The sequence below is a fragment of the Parasteatoda tepidariorum genome, chromosome X2, assembly GCF_043381705.1.
Source record: "Parasteatoda tepidariorum isolate YZ-2023 chromosome X2, CAS_Ptep_4.0, whole genome shotgun sequence".
In the NCBI taxonomy this organism is placed as follows: domain Eukaryota; kingdom Metazoa; phylum Arthropoda; class Arachnida; order Araneae; family Theridiidae; genus Parasteatoda; species Parasteatoda tepidariorum.
The window spans coordinates 34,382,795-34,406,670 of NC_092215.1; the positions used below are offsets into that span (position 1 = coordinate 34,382,795).

General features: G+C 30.2%; 1 protein-coding gene across 1 annotated transcript in view; it reads left to right on the forward strand.

Annotated features, from left to right (window-relative positions):
* LOC107454829 (spectrin beta chain) overlaps positions 1-23,876 on the forward strand; it is a 179,768-nt gene that overhangs the window by 38,653 nt on the left and 117,239 nt on the right. Inside the window, exons 11-22 of the mRNA XM_043050346.2 lie at positions 2,679-2,817; positions 4,921-5,114; positions 6,192-6,369; positions 8,627-8,767; positions 10,264-10,359; positions 11,676-11,786; positions 13,270-13,333; positions 16,278-16,369; positions 17,985-18,071; positions 20,569-20,631; positions 22,147-22,277; positions 22,379-22,438. Coding sequence (XP_042906280.1) covers positions 2,679-2,817; positions 4,921-5,114; positions 6,192-6,369; positions 8,627-8,767; positions 10,264-10,359; positions 11,676-11,786; positions 13,270-13,333; positions 16,278-16,369; positions 17,985-18,071; positions 20,569-20,631; positions 22,147-22,277; positions 22,379-22,438 — 1,356 coding nt within the window. The remainder of the gene's footprint in view (positions 1-2,678; positions 2,818-4,920; positions 5,115-6,191; positions 6,370-8,626; positions 8,768-10,263; positions 10,360-11,675; positions 11,787-13,269; positions 13,334-16,277; positions 16,370-17,984; positions 18,072-20,568; positions 20,632-22,146; positions 22,278-22,378; positions 22,439-23,876) is intronic.

Genomic DNA, 23,876 nt, shown 5'->3' on the forward strand with positions numbered 1-23,876 from the left:
TCGAACTCAAGCAGGTCTAAGTTTGATGGCGTAGCACACGTTGCTAAATATTTCGCAGAGACAGAAGTTCCCTGTTACAAAAGTCATGTATATTTTCAGCTGAGTAATAACGATAATTATGTTCTCATAAAAAGTCATTCATAGATCTGTTAATTATATTAAATAATTTTATTGACTCAGAGGATAGACCGTTAATCTCCCAATGAGGTGAACCGGGTTCGCATCCCAGCTATCGAACCCCAGCTCGAATTCCGCACCCAGATGACCCCGACCACAGTGCTGACGTAAAACATCCTGAGTGTTAGATGGATCATGGGTTAGAGTCCTCTTGCCGTCTGCCTGACTGTGGGAGATAATCATGGTTTTCCACTTTATGTAACGCTAATGTGGGTTAGTTTCATCAAAAATACCTCCAGGAAAGCAAAACTTGATCAAGAAGCTCCCTTGTCTTCTAGATTGGATTCAAAATTACTAAGTTACGGAGTTGAACATTAGTAGTTGTAAGCCTAAAATTGGGTCAGCTGTTCAACGATTGTTGTAAAATAAAATAAAATAATTTATTGCAAAAATATTTCACTAAACAAAAATATTTTAAATATAACTTTTCTCTTTAAAAGTGCGTTAAAAGAATAAACTATTAAAAGACTTTATTCGCATAATTGAAGGAATTACTTTAGGGGTTTTATATAATTTAATTAGCAAAAGATGTTAATAAAAAATAGTTTGTGATCAATGAAAATAATTTGTCTATTGATTTCTGATTATCATAAAATGAAAATAATGTTTCTGTAAAAGTATATTGTGGTTCGATAACTAAATTACTTCCTATTTTTTATTTTAACAACAAAGTATTTTAAAGTTTTTTTTAAAAAGATTTTGTTAAAAGTAATTTTAACAGAGTTAAAAAATCTAATATTTATTATGTTTAATTTCATGGAATTGAAGTAAAATTTAGAATTTTTTTTTGAAGAAAAAACGTTTAAAAAATCTTTTACGAAAAGGTTAACCTCAGATTATTAAAAGAATCTGATTTTAGTGTCGCATAACAATAATGGTATTTATAATACAATTGTTGTAGTTTATTGAGCAACAATTTGCTTTCCTAATATTTTGTTACTGGTACTTAAAATATAGTTGTTATTTAATGTGAGAGATAATATTTATATTGTTCATGTGAAAAAAACAATTCGTGTTGAGATAGCAAAATAGTAAAAAAGCTAATCAAAAAGTTATTTTCCACAGTAAAAACATTCAGTGAACTCTCACTTATGCACCGGTGTAGGGGCCAAGAGGAAAAAGCGCATAAGTGAAAGAGGCGCATAAGTGAAAAACTTCAAAATTCTAAAACGCAAAGTAAATTGTAGTGACAATATGAATAAATATGTTTCTAAAGACTAAATGTTAATATTTATACTGTTTTGGTATTTACTATAACTATACAAACAAAAAAAATTAACATACCATAAGACAATTTATTTTCGTACAAAATAATCTTAATACATGTTTGTATTTATTTTTGCCGACGTTATTCAAAAACAGTTTTTTCCAGTTCACATAAATGGGATAAAGGGGAGTTTCAGAAGCAAAATTAAATTGCAAATAATCACGAATAGTGTCTAAGACTTTCAATACTGCTGTGTGATTTGGAGGAACTTTATCATCCTCATCAGCATCATCCACCACGTTCTCATCGTCCACAAGTTTTAGTTAGTTATAAATAAACAGCTCTTCACAAAAAATTTGAGTTTTATGGGAGGGGGTGAAACATAACATGATAAATTTCTAAGAAAAGTACTTGACGTCATAATATGCTGTAGAATAAGTTGTTCAAGTACTTCTGTCAATGATCACCTCCTTTTATTTACTCATGATGTCCATCTGATAGCAAGTAAGTGATCGCGGTCTCTTTCCTCTTTCGTATTCCAGGTGTCTTTTTTTTCAAGAAAACAGCATGAGAGTAAAACTAACCTCTGGACAAGAGGAATGGTCATTTTCTAAGAGATGAATGCGCTTTCATTGTTGTTGGTGTAACAAATAAGACACCCTATTCGAAATTCTAGAAAGAATGTCTTTCCAGAAACAGCAAAAATGAAAAGGTCACAGGGGGAAGCAAATTCAATAGGATCTAACAACATATATTTCTTTTTATCTGTAACAAGGATTGCTTATTTGCTTCATTTTGAATTTAAAACATTTTTTTAAAAAAAGAAAAAATATTTAAAGGCTTGAAAAATTAACATGTTAGCCTAAAATTTCGGCGCATAATTGAAAAATTTACTTTTAGAGCGACGCATAAACGAAGGATGTTTATCATTATTTTCCTATCTAATGTACTGGGACCTATAAAAATCGTCGTATCACTGAAAAAGGTGCATAAAAGAGGTGGTGCATAAGTGAGAGGTCACTGTAGTTTTTTTTTTTTTTTTTTTTTTTTTTTTTTTTTTTTGAATTTGCCATCTTAACAATCTACTGTTTAAACGTGAAAATGCCTGATTTGCCAATCTGTCAAATTTTAATGAGACGTTTTGAATTATAGATAGCAGAAATATTCCGTTTATACATACAAGTCAAAAAATAGGGGGAAAGATGAATGATACATATCATAAAAATGCAAACTAATATTAGTGCAGTTTCTTTTTGTGCATGGTAACTAAACCTGTTTTAAAATATCTTCACAGGAAAAATGAAATAGAAACACAATGGAACTATGTCATTGAGCTGCTTAAAAAATTTGATGAAAAATTCGCCAATTTGCGAAAAGTTATGAGCATTTTGGAGGAAATGGATTCCTTATCTGACGAAATGAACCAGATGCAGGTTGTTATAAAATTGTTATTTATTTATTCATTTATTTATTGTGTAAATTATGAAATTAAGGGTGTTCTATCCTTATGATATGAAAAAATAAACACTGCTTTTTTATTTTCTATGAGAAATATGATAAAATGATCATTCAAATGCGTTGCACCTTCTTCAATTTAAATTATATGTAGCACGAAAGCCTACTGGTTTCACGCTGTTACATAATACATAGTTTAAAAAAAATTTTTTTTTTTAAATGGACGCCTTTCGAAATCGTTTTCCAATTCTTATATTAAAACTTTTTTTGTCTAACATAATAGACAATGTTTGAAACAAATTTTTTTCTCAGTAATAGATTTGAAAGCTCCTTTTAACACTCATAACAAGCAAGGGTAGATAAAGCATACTTTCTATAGTTTTTAAATACAATAAATTATTTTAAATTTAAGCATATAAAATGCATTTGAACATTATTTTTTCATATTTTCGTGTAAAGACTTTAAATTCAACCATTGAGAGTTTTCTTACTTAAATCACTTACAACAAGAAAATGATCTGCCAGGATAGCTTGTTTGGCAATGCTCTGGACTCACTTTTGTGAGAACGGAAGTTCGTATCCAACAGGCTGAAGATTCTCCGTGTGGTAAATGGTGACTGGTGCACGTTAAATCTGTCGGGTCACAAAGTCCTATATGTTTCCATAACAAATCAATACCTCAAAGGGTACAATATTGGAGGCTGATCGTTCCCTGATTCTGGTCAAAATTACTATCTGTTGATGAGTGAATGGATGTATGAATGGGTCTGAACTAGAAACGGGTGTGACCTATGACTGTAAAATAAGTGGAATTCCTGGCCCTAGAGGGAGCCACTTGAAAATCAGAACGATCGCATCCCCTCTGCCTTAATGGCAGACGACAACAACAACAAAATAAATGATCACACGGGTGTCAGAAAAACTCTTAATAGCTTTAAAATTAATAATAATATTCATTATTATTTTCTATAGGTCGTTAATTTTAGCTCGTAATTTTTGATAGAGCTGTATTAAAAAAAAGCACTGATTTTGGTAAAATCAGGACCATTTACTGCCTTAAAAACAAATTGTGATAAAAATTAAAAAAATATATATACTCCGTTCAATCTCTACGTGATCGTATCTGGAAAAAGTGTGCAAAGTTTTAATAATATTCATTAATTAGTTTTTGAAGAATCATGTTAACCGATTTAAAAAATACATTTCTGAGAAAATTTCAGTCTTCAGTTTTTTCCAACTGTCAAACGAGTCTAATGAGAAAAGTTTCCAAACCCCTTTAAATCTACTGGTTTACTATGTTTCTTTTAAAAAATTGTTCTTTGCATGCTAATAAAAATGTTATTTTAAAACTAATGCAATTTAATTAAGTCAGCAATTTGTTACAATACATGTGTACAAAATAAAGCAAGTACTGTAAAGTACAATTACGACTTTCCTGAGTCGGAATTTTTTATTTTCTCATAATTAATGTCTATTGATTTTTTATGTTATTTTGTACTCAATTTTGAAATTTTCAATATCGATGTATTTTTTTCGAAATTACATTATTTTTAAAATTGGATGTCCAAACAAGTTTTCATAAACTTCCGTAATGATAAAAATTCATGAACTTTGAACTAAAGTTATGATAAAACTTATGAGTCATTTATGTTTTCAGGAAAATATGTGAAGTTTAAAACAGTTTCCCAGTGAAATAAAGATGAATCAAAAATTATTATAGATTTTAAATTTTTATAGATTTTAAAATATAGATCGATTTCCAAAAATTATGCAATTTTGTGAAATATTCAAGATGTGTTTTTAAGCACACCTTCAAACATGCATCATTATTTATAATTTTATATATTATTATATATTAATATTACGTTTGAAATTTTATTCAAATGAGTCTTTAAATAAATTAAAATGAAATAAATTAAATGAAAATGAATAAATTAAAAATGAACGACTGATGAGATGAACATGAAATTACTATGATCTGTCTATTCTTAGTGGAAAAACTGACAACACATTTTTTCGATATTTTAAAAATGAATTATAACAACCGTAATGACAACTGTAACTTCTCTTATTTATTAAAGGTCGACATAGAATCTGAAAGTGAACCTTTAGACCTTGAAGCCAGTTCTCAAAATCATGCAGTAAGAGAAGTACAGATAACATCATGGGGTGAATATGTTCGACGATTAGATGTTAAAGTGCTAAGTCAGGAGAAAACGAAGGATGTAACTGTATTGAAAAACCAATTGGCTAAATTAAAAGAATATCATCAAAGGTATGTATGTTCAGAGAACTGTTTTCCCTTTTTAAAAGAGATCACAAATGATTAAAAATAGTAAGCAATAGAGTTATGAATAATAACAGTGTCATGGACACAAAATTTAAAAATGTTTTACATTTTCTTATAGCTTAAAAAAAATTCTAATTATTAAACAATAGAGCCATGAACACTTTTCAATATATATATATATATATATATAATAAATAAATACAAGAAAAACCCCTTTTTTTCATATGTCTTTANACATTAGACACCAAAATTAAGTGTTTTATTATTAATTCCTTAAAAAAAATGTAAGTTTGTAAAAAAAAAAAATCTTTTCAAGAGAAAGTTAAATTAAATTTAATAATTATCAGTATATATATATATATAAGCTCATCATGCGAGCCACGATGGCTCAGCGGTTTAAGCACTGAACTATCATTGTGAAGAACTGGGGTTCAATCCTCAGTGATCGCTTGATGCTCAACCTGCTCAAATCGATAGGTACTAGCTTGTCTGGGAAGTAAAGGCGGCCTGTTCGCAGTTTTGACAGCATTGCCCCATGCTGTTGGTCGCAAAATTGTGGAGCCTTAGCCTCAATCTGGCCCACAATGGGCTGTTGCAGGAGTGCTTTACTATACTTTATCATGCAATAATAGGAAATACGATAGCAGAATTAGCATGGCATGGCGACAGGCGATACAAACTAATTTTAGCCTTGAAGGCAAAAACAAACCGTAACTTACAAATATTGAAGACGAAATCAAATTAAGTTTTACAAACTGTCTTCATATCTATTTAATATCCATCTGCTTTTATCGTGCTATTCATCATCGTCTTTTGATTGATTTTTAAAATTTTTCCCCTGACTCCTGTACGCAGAGGGACTATTCAATTCATTTAAAAATATTTATAGAACATTTTTATCGGTAGACTATTTTATGTATAAAACATGCTTACTCGTGTTACATATTTATATAGAGTATTAGTGGAAAGACGTTTAGAATAAGTGAAAATTTGTGTTTCAATAGATATTTTACTTTTTTAGAATTTTTAAACACCTTATTTTGAACGAAAATTTGTTTTTAGCCTTGTGCAGGTTTCTAACGCCAAACGAGTTCAGTTGGATGATCTTATCAAGCGAAAAGAACAGCTCGATCAAATTGAAGAAATTTATTCGTGGATTCATGAAAAGCATCAATACTGTAGCTCAGATGTTAATTGCAAAGATCTAGCAAGTGCGTTACTCCTTCAAAAGAAACACAAAGTAAGTTTCAATAATAAAATGAAGCCAATTTGAGATATGTTCTTGATATATTGTTTAATAATATAGAGCGAATCCTTTTCTCCTAAATACTATAATGGAGTAGCTGCCATCTTGTTGTTCGAAAAAATTAAAAAAAATCATAGAGGAACTTTGAATAAAAGGGGGATAAAAATTCTAAAATTTAGCTATTTTGTCAACACTTGGAAACATAACTGCGTAACTAATAAATTCTATATGCATGTCTTTAAATAATTGATTTGCCGTGATGTTTATGGCATTTTTATTGAATCTTTAAAAAATTTATTTATTAAAACAAAAGCACTATTTAGAAAATCTTTCCTAAGAAATCTTGCAATCTTGCAGCTGTGATCCTTGCAGATCCTAAAGGAATAATAGGTAATTTTGCTTGTCCTAAAAAATTTCAATTTTCCTGAAAATTTAAGTAAATTAGGTGAAGAAGAATACTTCATTTAAGAAGTAAATTTTTTTAAACTAATTCAAAGACAAATATCTAAAGAAATTTTTCCAACTAGATCTTTCTAGAAAATTAACTAGATAAGTATCTGATTTTCAATCAACTTGTTAAATTATTTTAACCGTCTGTATATTGCTAAGTTGCCAATTTAAGAAATTTTTGATGGTTTAAATTTGCTTGCCTCATTTTAATGTGATGCCAATCTAAATTATAACGGGCAAATTGGCAATTCCTAAATTGGTGTAATTGAACAAAAAAAAGCTGTCAGATTGACCTCCTTTTTAGGTTACACTACATTATAGTTCAAGGTACTAATATTAAAGAAGTTATTTAAATTAGAGTTCAAGATACCAATATTATGGTTCAACATAATATTAAAATTGTGAAGTTTTCTGACAGTGCGTTTATAATTTTTTGATTACTTAAATAAATTATTATTGAAAGAGTAAAATGTACAGAGAGCGCAAAAACATGAATAAACAGACCACCCAAAATAACTTTTGATCTAATAATCGGATCTTCACGTTCTAGGACTCAATCTTAGTGGTTCAAGGGGATGACTTCAAATATGGTAATTAATTAGTGTAGACGATATTTTAAGTTACGACATCAGACACAAAATCGTACTTTTTCTGAGCAAACATACCTTTTTTTTCTCCAAAGAATTGGATTTCTGACCCGCTACGAATAATGCGTAGCCGCAATCTTGGAAATATGGTCCCAATAGTTTAGTCAGGAAAGCGATCCAAAGTTTGAACTCTTTAACGTTAATTTTACTTTTTGCGTATTTCGCTATATCTCGAGAACTTCTTAACCGAATTGAAAAAGTCTCGAACACAATTATAAAATTCGTTTATCTAAGAATAATTCCATGCAGAATATAACTTTCAGTAAATATTTATTATTTTTTTGAATAATATTTAGTTATTGTCGGAAAAATTTTATTTGTAAGATATGCACACATGCATCCTTTTAGAGAAGATAATTTTAAATGGCAAAATACAAAATTTAAGCGATCAGTTTAATAGTTCCTGAGAAATCAAATTTTAAATTTGCGACGTTTTTAAAATTCAATTTCTAAGGAACTATTCGACCGATTTTGCTCAAATTTTGTATTTTGATATGTAAAGTACTTTAAGATTACATCTAAAATTGTATACCCCACAATTCAATTTTTTTACTATTATTAATAAAATAATAGAAAATAATGAATAGTTACTAAAATTTATTTTTCGCATGGAATTAATTTTGGATAAATACATTTTATAATTTTGTGCATTTAAAAAGTTTTCAAGATATGAAAATTAGTAAAAAGTAAAATTAATATTATGTAGTCCAAACTTTGGACCACTCTCCCGACTAAATTATAGGGACCACTATCACCAAATTCCGACTACCTGATTGCGACTACTTTATATTTCAAAGGTCAGAAATTCACATCCATCGAAAAAAAAGGTGTGTTTACTTAGGGTAAAATGAAAGAGTATCCAAGAGTATACAGGTAAAAGAGTATAAAAGAGTATCCAGTAGAGAAAATACGTTTTTGTATCTGATATCGTAACTTAAAATATCGTCTGCACTAATTAATTAGCTCATTTTGAGGTCCCCCCCCTCAAGACTTTAAGAATGAGTCCCAGAACGTAAAGATATGATCATTGGACCAAAAGTTATTCAGGGTGGTCCGTTTTTTATTTTTCGCATTGAACAAAGGAATTCAGATTACCAAATCCTTTTACTAAGTTATTTTTTTGATTAAAAAAATGAAATGTAATTTTTTTCTAGTTTCTGGGTTCAGAAATACAATTACAGAAAGACCTCTCATCTGACATACAGGACCTCAAACTCCAGAGAGCTTTTGATGAACTAAAAGAGTTATATGACGACAAATCAAGTCGCATTGATCACACTGTACAGTTTCATCAGGTAATCAATCTTTTACTACACTGTAAAAAATTCCGGATCAAATTACGGTAAAAAGTACTGGCACTCAGGTTGTCTGTACTTTTTACCGTAAAATCCACTTTTATCTGAACATGTTACAAAAGTAAAAAATCTGATATACCGTAATTTTTACAGTAATTACCGTAAAATTACTGAATCACTCTCATTAAATAAATATTACTGTAAAAATTGCGCTGTAATATTTTACGGTAAAAATGGACTTCGCTTATGATGAACCCAAAGTGCCGATATTTATACCGGAATTTGATCACGAATTTTTTAAAGTGTACAACGAAATAATGAAATGATTTATGTTTATAAACGACATTTATTGTTAAACTTCCTTATCTGTAATTATTTCTTAATTATCAGGATTTTATATATACAGTCAAACCTCGTTAATTCGACACTCTCGGGAACTCTGAAAAACTGACGAATTTAGCGGAGTGACGAATAAACCGGAGTTGCATTGTTTTTCAAAAAATTGGGAAAATACCCATAAATTAACAATTATTACATACAGCAACGAAATTTCAATTTCTTAAAATAAAAAAAAGCGTTAAAGAATTTACATTAAAACAATTCAATTAAAACATAGCATCAATAGAATGACAAACAGTATGGTTTACATATTTACTTTAATTTATTTAGGAATGAAAAAGCCATCAATACAGGTTTGTTTGGTATGGGGATTACTTAGCATAATTCTCTTTTCGAGTTTGTACACAGAGTTCAAATCTTCCTCTGTGCCAGATATTGAAGAAAAATATTTTCTCAGAACTTCAGTGCAGTGCAGAGCTTCATTTTTGGAAGGAGGAACTTCCACTTTATCCTCGCTTTTACTGTCTTCAGATGCTGGAACATGTCTTTCGCGGATTTCACGGATTATAAGTAATAAGGAAGCTCCTCTAGCGGCGTATGACAACATTTCCGGGCATGGGTATCTAAGCAGCTTTAATCCTGATGATATGATATAACTCTTCTGAAAGTTTATTGCAGCATTTATGGGAACCCCTGTCATATATAACGTTTTTATGCTTGCAAATGTCAACAAAAAAGAGACTAAAAATGTCATTTAAGGAAAAACTATTGCCTGGAGAGAGAAAAAGATTGCAGATTTGAAATTACCGAGGCAAAAATGTCAAATATCAGTTTAAAAAATCTCATGTAATAAAAAAAAAATTTGTTTCTCAGTGTTATTGATTTCGTATTTTTCAGTAAATATATTTATCAATGTAAGGAAATTAATAATTACAAATTAAATGTATGAGTTTTTTATAAGAAAACCTATCTATTTACCCATATACCACGAATAGAAATTTTTTATTATAGTTTAATTCCTAGCCTAGAAAATCCAACTACGTATTTCGAAATTGAAAGATTTTTATACTTGGAGATGATTAAAATTACTCCCTTCTTTTAATTAAACGCTGATGATTTTAGCATTTTTAACAAATTGAGAATATTTTCTTCAACAGTATTCAGTGGACGCCGATGAAGCTGAATCTTGGATTTCAGAACAGCTTCACATACTTCTTAGCCTAGACTATGGAACTGATGAACTCACGTGTGAGGTAATCTTTAAATGTATCTATTATGATTATATACTGTTTATAAATATTGAGTATAAAATGCTCATATATTGAAGATAAGTTGAAACAAAGTAATAAAATATTAGGCCTGTTGTACCGTAACCGTAGTAAGGAGTAATTACTTTTAATGTATCACTTTTGTACCATCCGTTCCCAAAAGGTTAAAATAGCATTTTGCAAATGAGTTTTAAATTGAAAACTGCACTGTCACATAAAAAATAACGGTCTTTGTTAATGTAAAAACATAATTTTTGATCTTAAGCACCTCAAAAATCAAGTCGAAGTAAAGAACATTTTCTTATATAACATTTACTTTTGTTAAAAAGTATTAAACGCTCGAACGAAACTATACTGTAAAAAATCTCGAATAAAGTTACGGTAAAAAGTACCGGTACTAAGTATGCCAGTATTTCATATCGTTAAACTTTACGGAACAAAAAATGTGATCCTAATTTTTACAGTAATATTTAAAGTCACTGAATCATTGCAATTAAATAAATATTACTGTAAAAATTACGGTGTAGAATTTTATTGTAAAAATGAATTTTATGGCAACAGGAATCCTACTGATCATCTACTATCAGGGAGCCAATACAGTTTACTCTAACTTCATCAGAAAGTTTTTACAGTGTAGTATAGCAAGTATATGCTGCAATAGGATATTTATAGTTGTTATAGATGCTATAAAAAGTAATTGAATTTCCAATTTTTTTTATCTTTCAATAAAATAGCGTTTGGAAACTAATTCTTTACTCTTTATTCTTCTTCATGTATACTTCCTTTAATAGAATACGAGATAGTACTTAGTTAAAAACGAGTTATGAGTATTTAAATAAACTCTAGACATTTGTTTTTTTTCCTATTTACTTTAAACATTAGTGTTATTTTTAAGTAGAAAAAATGAAGATGGAAGTAAAATAGTATTCGAAGATAACTTATGTAGAATTATATTTAACGGGAAACAGGAGCTACAATTTCGGTTACTTATTTATCAAATATATATGCATTTTAGAAATATTTTAAAACGTCAAGATTTTGAATTCTATTCTATGTATTCTATTCTATGTATTCTGTTCTATGTATTCTATTCTATGTATTCTATTTATTCCATTCTATGTATTCCATGTATTCTATTCTATGTATTCTATTCTAAGTATTCTATTCTATGTATTCTATTCTATGTATCCTATTCTATGTATTCTATTCTATGTATTCTATTCTACGTATTCTATTCTATGTATTCTATGAATTGTATTCTATGTTAAACTCAAGTTTGATTGTATTAAAACTATTTTTAGGCTTTATCACGAAGGCACGTGTACATGCAGCAAGAAATTGCTGCATATTCATCTGAAATTGGAATACTGTCAGAAGAAGCTAGGAAAATATCTGAGTCCCATTCACCTCAAGTAAAGTTTTCTTTTGCATTGAATTTATGAGTCATGTAGGTGTAAACTTTGATAACTGTACGTTGAGTCAAATTAATTTAAATCTAACGAGAGTCCCAAAATTACAGAAAAAGAAATAAAACTCAGGAAAAAAAGACTCTCAGTTTTGAAGATTCGGATATCCTTTAGCTATATTTCGCTAATTTTGGGTAATATTTTTTCGCGAAATCACGTGATTTGTTACGAAATGGAAACTCTCGAATATATGATGAAAATGTTTCCTCCACTCGGCACCTCATCGTGGTGTATTCTGGGAAATTGTTAACTAGAATGACGAAACTAGGATGAAGACTAGACGATTGAAAATAAAGTGACGAAATAAGCTGACCGGCTTGTATGTGGTCAAGTAGTTGGCCTATTCCCAGGAAGATCCAGGTTTCGAATCCCATTTCGGTCATGGGGACACTTTATCTCTTTGTTCCATATGTCTTTCTTTTGTTACTAAAGTGGCATTAATCCAGCTATATGGTGCCCACGATTAAGTGATTATCGGAAAAATTAGATATATTAGGCTTGACGATTTTTTTTTTTTTTTTTTGAATAAAATAGAACGACGAAATATTTCTATACTATTGACGAAATTCATTTCATCGAAAAAGTGGAGACGATGGTTATTTCGTCACTCTGACGAAATTTTCGCTCGGAGCATGTGCCAGGAAACGGTTTCGTCGAAAACGAAGACAGTTTCATGAAATTTGAGCAGTCATTTTTACAGTGTGGTCGGAGGATAAAAGGAAAGAAAGAAAGAAATAGATAAATAAAAAAAGTATTAGGAAATATAAATTCATGATTTGCTGTCTTCTGATTATCAAAATGGGTAATATATTCTTGTAGAATTTAAAAATTAGTCACTAAGTCGTCAAAAGATTGCACTTTTAACTAAGAAAATAATAAAACAATGCCTTTTACAGCATGTAAGAACAATCTAACAGAAATAGTTGAATATGCGTTTTTTAATTTAGTCCTGAGATTGCGCGACTGCACTTCACGGCTCCTCCAAATGGTAGCTATTTTGAAAATATTTTTTTATTGTTTTTCTCAGATAGTACTGACATCTGTGGGTGAATTTCGAAACTAATTTTGAAACTTGAAGAAAATAAATAAACTGGTTTCCTGAACAATACACAACAAACCATATATTTCTACCTTTTTCGACTTTTCATTAATTACTTTTTGGGATATCCAGTAACATTATGTCAAGTTTTTCTTAAGACAGTAAACATAAGCAATTACATTAATACTTCCATTTTTTTTGAAAAAAAAATTCCTATCATCTTGCTTCGTAAGGTGTGTTTTCATATTTGCCCATTTCCCTACGTCTTCTCAAAACGGAAGTAATCAAGTTTTTAATCTGGACCACTAAGTAACAGTAATTCGTTTTCAAAATTTTTTAAAACATATTTTTTTGCAAAATACACTTACCTTTTATTTTTATTTATTTTAGAGAATCCAAAAGTTTTCAAGCGCAAATTTGTTGTCAAGAGGAAAACAACCCTCTATGAGTCCAGGTGAGACATTTTCCACAGAAATGCATATTTAATTGGTTAAATAAATAATAAAAAGTATATTTATAAGTTTTAAATCAAGCAATTGAAATATAATAAAATGTAACAAAAAAAGCTTTGTCTACTAAAAAAAATCAGTCATGGCAAATAAAAACCCTAATTTTGACCATCGTTGAATTAAACAGTCACTTGAAACACAGCTTTTTGAGGATAATCATTTAGTCAATCATTTAAGTAATAATCAATAAGTTTAATTATTCATCAGGTTAAATCGATCAATTAAGTAACATTTCCGATAGCGAAATTTGCAAGGATTTTTTTTTTTAACTATGCCTATAAGTATAGTTTCACAGTTTATGATGTTCAATGGTAAAAGATGTTCATCTATTTTTTTTTGGCTTCTGTTTTGGATTTAAAAGAGGAAAATAATGATTAATCTACTACGACGATCGACAAAAAATTTTAAATGATGAAACAATTTATTTCGGTATCATATTAATACGATCTTGATGTAAAGGTTGGTGGTTCTAAAACCCAATTTTCAATACAAAATGCTTAAATCATATAAAGTGAAAAAATTTTGAAGAACAAAAATCATGCATGTTTTTCTATATTTTATATAATTATATTTATTTTTGTGTTTAATAATATTTTATATTTTTTTCCACTTTGAATAATATTTTTTTTAAATTAAACTTCTTATGTTTTTAATTTTCTGTTTCTAATGATGGTACACTGTTTGGACACGTACTGATGGTACACAATTGGAATTTTGAAAAATGACATAGTTAAAATCCGTTGCAACTTTAATAAGGTGCTGAGTTAACCGTTTTTATTCATGTTAAAAAAATTGTCTATTTAAGTGTAATGGCTTGACTCGTCAATCTTAAACCTGTCGATACTTTTCTAAAAGTGCAGCAAATTTAAAATACTTTTTTAAAAAGTAGCTAATTTTGAAAAAATCATCTGCAAATTGTCAAACCTTCACAGATAAAAACATTAATTGTTTCAGGACATTTCCACATTCTTTATATATATTTCGATACATTTGATACTAAAGATATTGATTTCACTTATTTTAATATAATTTTAAACTATTTTAGTTTAAATTACAAATTACATCATTTGAATGAAATTGCTTTTACTCGAAAAAAAAATCATGTGAAATTACCGTACTGAATGGTAATAACATTTCTGGTAGGTGAAAAAAATACTGATATTATAAGCCAAAATTTACGGTGTTTAAACCATTCATGTGGAAAATTTTCCTTAAAATGTAATCGTTTATCGTAGGCTCTGCCTTTTCAAATGATTGTTCTTATTACCAGACATTTAGTAAAAAATACAAAACTGAAAAATAAATTTAACCGAACAATTGGTTTTTATGCCATAATCTAAGGTATCGTGATAAAATTACCTAACTTTACCACATTTACCAAATTTTATCACATTATAAAATCATATTTAATAGTTAATTTTACCGAAATCATTAACAAAGTGATTCAGTCAAAATTAGCGAAATTGTTTATATTCCCATGGAGCCAAAAACATGGTAAATATTTAATTAAATTCTGGTCGTTTTGACTATGCTTTTTTTCTGAATTTAAATAATAAAATTTCAAAAATTCTATGTTCTTAAAGCACTGAAGAGAAAATCTTTATTAGAAATGTAAAGATAGCTCGATTTTGTAAAGATGAGTAATCAACCCTTTGTACACCTATGCCCCTTTTTATATACAGATACACCCTTTTATATATAGATTTTCTTCTGACATTCTAATTAAAAACAAAAATATATTTTAATATTTTTTAATTGTAGAAATACAATCTAATAATTACTGAAAATCTGTTAAATTATCGGAATTTTATTTGTGCAGAAATATAAAATCGAAAAAAGATTGTTTGAATTTTTTTTCATTTATGTTCAAAAATTTATGAACAATTAATTTTGCAAATCATGAAAAATTCAATGAAGAATATGTACAAATTAAATATATATATATATATTATATATATATGAGAATAGCTAGAAAAATACATAATATATTTTTGATACACCAATTTTAGCAAAAATGGAGTGTTCTTTAATTTTTTAATAAAAAGCGCTCAAACATTCAAATTTTTTCATAAAAGAAATCAATGAAAAAATTTTATATTGTAACACTATGCAATTAAATGAAACAATGTTTCTGTTTTTAAAAAAATGTAATTTTAAATATACGTAACAAAATGAAGTCAATTGGTGAAAATTTGCTCATGTTCTAAGTTTAGCCGACCTGGAAAAAAATACACGCCTGCGTTAAAATGTATGAGAACTGCGCAAAAATTCCAAATTCGAGTATTGAGACATTTTTCTTGATCATAAATCTTTAGGTATATCATTTTAAAGCACCTTTTATGCAACAAAAAAAAATTTTTCCTAAGTTCCAGAGTGAACTTGCCTTTAGAATCATTAATTTTAATGTCTTTAATTGTTTATATGAGGTAGTACGCATTAAGTTTTATAAAATATCTGCTTTGAATTCTCTGTCCTTACTTCAAATAGCTGTGAAGAACTTTTCACCTCATGAGTTACTTCAATAGTTTGAAAGTAATAAAATGCTCGCAAATAAAAAACTGTATTGAAATTAAAAGAAGTCATAAAGAAGGAGCTTTCTAGAATATATTTTATATTTAAATATTTAGCTCATCTTTTTTTAACATCAGTATTTAACTTAATCTTATTTTAATATTTTGTTAAGTGGTTTAATGAACAAATTATTTTATTGCTGCAATCAAATTAAAATTGAATTTTAACTTTCAGGTATGTCTCTAATATATGGTTTTTTTNTGCATCCTAAAAAGATAAATATATATATATATATATTGTTTGGAAGTGATCCGTTTTTGGAAAGATTTTTGGAAAGATGTTTTCTTCATCCGACTATTTTTTTTCTCTTTTCTGTAGAATATTCAGGGATAGATTCAGTAAGTGACCAGGTTACTAATCGTCAAACACGCATTGAAAAGGCATTTTCTGAGCTACAACAACAATGTGAAGTAAGTACATATCTGTGTACGAATGTTTTTAATCTCAACCGAAAATTCTTTTGTATCCAAGGTGCAATAATAATTTTTAAAAATACAAGTTAAAATATGAAACTTTTATTTCAAATAAATTGTATTGTTATTGTATTGTTGATATTTTTGTAATGTTTGTCAGTAGAAAGAACTCCTCTCGCCATAAAGTCTAAGGTCATCCTTAAAGTACTTAAACCTCGTAAATATAGTCACCACCACAGCTCCAGATGAATGGGTAGGGGTGTTCTTTTCATTGGTAGACTATAGTTGTAGTTGTTTATTAACATCATACAAGAGCTGCACAATGGGCTGTTTTGAAACCATCCTTGAACAGCCGACCCAATATTTTGGGTTTACGACTGCTAATGTTCAACTGCGTAGCCTTTAATTTTGAACACAATCCAGAAGACAAGGGAACTTCGGAATCAAGTAGTGGGAGAAATTTTCTTTCGTGGAGGACATTTTAAAGCAACTAACCCGCAATTGCGTTACATGGAGAGGAAAACCGCGAAAATCTCCCAAAGTTAGCCTAACGGTAAAGGAACTCTTACCCATCCTCCATCTCACACTGAGAATGCTTTTACGTCAGCACTCCGCTCAGTGCGACCCGGGTGTGGATCTCGTATCAGCCTGCTATCACTGAGATTCGAATCCAGTTCAGCTCACTTCACATCCGCTGAGCCACTACGGCTCACAATGGGCTATTTTAATTAATTTTATAACCGTTGTTGAACAGCCGACCCATTTTTTGGGCTTACGACTACCCGTCTACCACTGAGGATATTTCACGTCAGCGCTGTGGTCGGTGCAAGCCGAAAGCAGAATTCGTATCGACTAGCCATAGCCGGGATCGAACCCCGGTTCACCTCATTGGAAGGCAAACGCTCTACCCCCTGAGCCATCGCGGCACACAATGGGATATTGGGGAGGGTCTGAATAACATCCTTGACAATGATCCGACGTCATGCCATCACAATTTTGATCCTCTGGGGAGAGGATGACTACCCGCTTTGAGACCCCAACAACATGAGAGCGAAGCGGAGCACTTTACGGTAGAACAGTTTAACGAAGACCGATACCGCACACTCTCGATCCTTTCGTAGGTTGGCCAAAGCTGTCACCCACCCGCCCACTGACTGCAACCAATGAGGCTTGATTCCGGTGTTCTTCTGGGAACCGTGACTTCAGATCAGTACACTAAAGGACGTTATTTTTAGCATTGTAGAATGTTATTGAAAAATATTTTAAAAATACTAAAGCTGCAATTTATGAGCTACCGTGTCGATCAGAAAAATATTGTTAAGATATTTTATACTTTTCAGAATAATCGGTATCGCTTTTTCGATTTCATTCAACTCTTTTTTTTCTATCAATTATCAAATTATAAAAAAAAATGATAAACAACTGGTCATGACAAATAAAAATGCTTCTTTTTCTTAATATGATATAGTTTTTAATTAAAAAAAATTAAAAAACACCTTAAGTTCAGGTGAGAAAATATGATTGTTTATGTCTGTTTTCATTGAAGGAAATTAACATGCTATATATTTATCTTTATATTATTGCTATATATTATTTATATATACTAATGTAGGAAAGACAAAAAAGATTGCAACACAATAACATGTATTTCCGAGTTCGAGATGGTTGCCAAGAAATGGAATCTTGGATGAGGCAAAAGGTATTCATAATTTCTTCAAAATTCTCTTTTTCTGAGTTGTTTTGCTGTTGTCTCTGATGCCACTCGCCTATATCGGCAAGCCTGCGTGAGGTGATTTTTTGAGGTGACTGTTTCAAGTGAATTTTTGAGACAGAGGGTTCATTTCTTGATTTCATTCTGATTTGCCAATTTACCTATACACAGAAATATTAATTTTTTATTAAAACTTTCAGTTAAGCTTGCTTTGCAGAAACTTGAAAAGAAAAAGCCCTTTAATTTCTTCATATTTTTTTGCCAAAATGAATGTTTAAATTAAACACTATTCAGTTTCTATGCCAGCAAGATTATTATGGAAACAAGACGAAATTATAAGCTTTTAGTAGTATTACGAACTATCAAACATACAAATCTCAGAAGTCGAAAAAACAAACTAGATTTTCATTTTTTACTAAGTGTTTTACATTTTTTTTTAATTGTTGTTGTTGTAGTTCATTTACGTCGCACTAGAGCTGACAATTGGCTACTGGCGACTGTCTGGGAAACATTCCTGAGGATGATCCGAAGGCATGCCATCACAATTTTGATCCTCTGCAGAGGGGATTGCCCCCCCCGCTTCTGTAACCCGACGACCAGCACGCGAAGTCGAGCACTTTACGGTAGAGCAGTTTAACAAGGACCAATACCGCACACCCTCGGTCCCAATGCAGACTGATCCAGGTGGTCACCCACCCGCACACTGACCGCAGCAAGTGATGCTTGACTTCGGTGATCTGCTGGGAACCGTGTCTTAACGATCACATTTTTTTCAAACAAATACCCCCAGAAATTTTTTTTAAAGTTGGTTACCGGAAATGTTTTTGAGAAATCAAGCAAGAGAAAATAATAGGTAAAATTAGGAAGTTAGGTGAGGGATGAACAGCATAACTAAATATCTTTTCGTCTTGTTTTTTTCGGATGTTGCATTTATAGATTTTTAATGATTCAAGGAACATTGTAAGATAATTAAAAAATGCCTAATAAGTTTTTGGAAACTCACAAAAATCTAATTTCCTTTAAAAATATTTTAGCTCTTGTGTAGGGTATTGTAAAAAATTAATCTAACCCCCTCTTAACGTAAATGAAAGGAACTTTTCATTTTGTCATTCAATTTGTAAACTAAAAGTACATATATTTAATAGACTAATGTTAAACATTCACTTTTTATCGAAAAACGTTAGTGTCATGGTGCCTCAGTTTGAAGCTTACACAATTAACTTTAATGTTGTTGTTGTTGTCGTCGTCTGCCATTAAGACAGAGGTGGTGCGATTGCTATTGTTTTCCAATGGCGCCATTTATGACCATGAATTCGCAACACCCATACCTCACGCCCGTTTATAGGGCGGATCTATTCATTCATCCATAAATCGTAATTTGGACCTGAACCAGAGAATGAGTAATCTCCAATTCAGTAGCCCCAGAGGTATTGATTTGTTATGGGAAGAAGGAGGACTTCGTGACTCGACAGATTTAATGTGCACCAATCACTATTTACTACACGGGGAGTCTTCGACCGGTTGGATTCGATCTCCCGTTCTCACAAAAGTGAGTCCAGCTCCCTGCCAAAAGAGCTATCCCAGCCAAATAACTTTAATAACAATTACAAATTAACAATGTCAAAAATATATTCACATATTAAATGAAGAACTGTTTTGATATCATTTCATACTGGTATCATAGTATCTGAGGTTGAAGATGGTTCAAATTACATAAAATATCCCTATTAATATCGAACTTAATTTTTTTTTAAATACTAAACGTTTGAACACTGAGAAAAAAAAGTATAGTTAAATCTACCAGAATATGGTAAAGTTTGCCGTGTTCCTAACTTAATGGGAACACCATAAAGCACGGCAGTTTTACCAAAGCACTGTGGTAATGATTTCGGTAAAATTAACAACAAAATATTATTTATAATAATATGTGTTAAAAATTAGTAAACGCGATAAAATTTGGTAATTTTATCACGATACCTTAGAGCAGGCATATAAGCCACTTATTCGGATAAATTTAATTTTTTGACTTGTACTTTTATTAAATGTTAGGTAATAAGAATTATTACTTTGAAAACCAAAATTTCTAGTAAATCCGTTAGGAAAGGAAAAATTACAAAATGAATATTGTATATTTTGTTTTATTAAAATAATTATACCAGAAATATGGCTACCATACAGTTCGGTAATTTTTCCAGATTTTTTTTCTACGTGCAATGTTTATAATTATTTATAATGACTGTTCATATTATTTATGATTTACATATATTATGTTATTTACATTATTTGTATTATAATACCGCAGTTTCAAGATCATTCAAATGACTTAATTTTTTAATTTTGACATTTGATTTTAAATTTTAAAATGTACTGATATTTTTTTGGCAATTTAATAGTTAGAAAATTGAGATTATTAAGTACTTACATGTTGCTTTCTAAAGCATACGCTACTTATTAAACATTTATTGATATTATATACATATTTCAGGAACATGATATGAATGCAAGTAATTTTGAAGAAGAAGCTGATAAAATGGAAAAAAGCTTTGAAGTAATTTACTTTCATTTCATATTTTGTGTTGTATGTGAAACATACTTAAGGCTTTGTGATCATGGTCCGTTTTTACAACATGTGCCATAAGCTTATCATTTTTATTCGAAATGGTATGAATCACTACTGAGGATAACTAAAATTTTCAAAATTAGTTTGATTGCCTGATTTAATTAGGAGGCATTTATACTACTCACTTTTAACCTATCAGTGTTTGCTCCGGCAAAAAAATAGGTTTCGATGTTTTTTAAGGAAATTGGCTTCTTCATAATCAATTCATTGAATTTTGATAGCATTCGTATGTTTTGTCACGTTCCATACTAATTTGTGGACCTTAATATGACTAATTTATTAGTTTCATATTTGACAAGGATTTTGAAAATATATATTGAGAGTGGTAATTAAGCACTGAGAAAAAAATTATTGACAAGACTACCAGAATATGGTAATATTTACCGTGTTTCTGGATCTATAGAAATAGCAAAAAGCTCGATACTTTTTACCGAAACGCTTAGGTAAAGAATTTGGTAAAATTATTAATAAAATCTATTTTTTTTACATGTGTGATAATTTTTGAAAATTTTATTATGATACCTTAGAGCATGTCATAAAAACCATTTATTCGGTTAAATTTACTTTTCAGCTTTGTATTTCTTATTAAGTGAGTGGTAAAAAGAGTTAGATTTTTATAAACCACAATTTATGGTAAACCATTACCATATGAACAGAAAAATTAACAAATTAATAGTTTAAATACTGCATATTTTTATTCTATTAACCAGGATTATGGATTTTTCGAACAAAAATGTCATTACCATACAGTACTATAATTTTACTTGAATTTCTTTCTCCGTGCGGAATTGCCCTATATAAACACAAATATGACATAAGATCTATAAAAACAAGTATAAGATAAATCATATTTGGATAATAAATATAGCATAAGATCTAAAAACATAAATATAACATAAGATCTATAAAGACAAATATAGCATGAGATTTATAAAGACAAATATAACATAAGATATGAAAAAAATAAATATAACATAAGATCTATAAAAACAAATAAAAAGAACGCATATGTGCTTTTTCGGTATTCTTCTATTTTTAGATCAAATAACTTATTATAAATATATATTAAGTTATAGTAATATAATATAATTGCAATATAATTGCATAACAAGCATTAATTTTAGACAGTTTGGAAGATTAAAAAATTTCTTTGTACAAATATAACATAAGATCTAAAAAAATAAATATAACATAAGATCTATAAAGACAAATATAGCATGAGATCTATAAAGACAAATATAACATAAGGTTTGAAAAAAATAAACATATCATAAGATCTATAAAAACAAATATAAAGAACGCATAAGTGCTTTTTCGGTATTCTTCTATTTTTAGATCAAATAACTTATTATAACTATATATTAAGTTATAGTAATATAATATAATAGCATAACGAGCATTAATTTTAGACAGTTTGGAAGATTAAAAATATTTTTTGTACAGGCTTTTCTCAGAGATCTAGCATATCATGGTTTAGTTATTGATGAGTTAAAGAACCTGACAGAACAATTAGAAGAAGAAAATGCAGAACAAGCACCAACAGCAAAAATTTTGTTTGACGATGCTTATCGCAGGTAAATATGTTTGAACGTAAACTAAAATTATTTTTTAAATCTCATCTTTTAAATCGAGAGAATTAAAATTTAGGTATTTTAAATCCAAATTAAAATTTTAGGTGGAAGCATCTACATGACTTGACTAGTTTTAAGGAGAGGAATCTAAAAGGGTTTACGAGGTAAGAGTTAGTTGATAAATGGAAACTAATAATTGTGAGTTTTTAAATTTCATTTCAGTATAAATTCTTTTGTTAACTTAAAAAAAGGCATATACAAGTTGAAAAACACTATATATATAAGCTCACCGGACAAAAAATTAGTCACCCTAGTTCGCAAGCACCGATGTATCTTTCGATTTCGTTTGATGATACAGTAGTCAAGTGACGTGCTGAATTCCGTGCACACTGCTTCAGCGTGTTCAAAGGCAAGTAGCTACCAGTGAGATATTTTTGTTTGAAGCGGAAATTGTGTGTAAATGTGGATAAGTGTAAGGATGTGATCGCGTGGCAAAAAGGGGCAATTGTGTTTGGCCTTGCCAATGGTCATACGGTGAATGAAGTTGCTGGATTTGTTGGCGTTTCGATGCTGACTGTTCACCTTGTCTACAAGCAGTGGTGTAATACACGTGGTCACGAAGGACGACGTCAGAATTGTGGCCGGAAAAAGATCCTGCTTGAAAGGGGCCGGAAGCGTGCTTCCCGACTTGTCAATCAAAATCACTTCCAAACCTGACAGAAATTGCTTCAGTTAGTAAGTAAAGGTTCATCCCAACCTGTTAGGGAGAGAACATTGCGACTAGATTTGCATACAATGAACATTTGGAGTCGAACATCTCGTAAGAGGCCATTGCTCACACAAGCACATAAAGCTGCTCGACTTCAGTGGGCTAGAAGTCACCGAACGTGGACGGCTGCTGACTGGTGGAATGTAATATAGTCTGATGAATCACCTTTTGCCTTTATTCAAAAGGCGCATGTCGTCGAGGGCAACGAAGAGCAGATAAAGCATTTCATCCTGACTGTGTTCTAGGCCAGGTTCAAAGCGAAGATAGGTCTGTCATGTTTTGGGAGCGTTTTTCTTATCATGAATTGGGCCCCCTCACTGAGGTGGCCATTAACATGAATCAACATGTTTATTTTAACATTCTGGTTGATTAGATATTGCCTTTCAGTCAACATCTTCATGAAGAGTGTGTTGTCGATACCCCTATTTTTCAAGATGACAACAGCAAAGTTCAGCGGAGTGGAAGATTATATGACTGGTTTTATGAACACTCAGACACTCAATTACATCTCGACTGGTCTGCAAAATCACCTGACTTCAACTCCATTGAAAATTTGTGGGACATGCTGGAATAACGTGTAAGACGCCGAAATCAGCATCCTCGCAATTTGGTGGATTTGCGCTATCAAATCCTCAACGAGTGGCTTAAACTGAATTCGACGTACCTCCAAAACCTTGTGGACTCACTTCCTAACCGATTCCAGGTTGTTATCGAATCCAAAGGTGGTATTACTTGCCATTAAATGATGTTTTTCATGATTTTTCCAAGGGTGACTAATTTTCTGTCCGGTGTGCTTATATATATATATATATATATATATATATATATATATA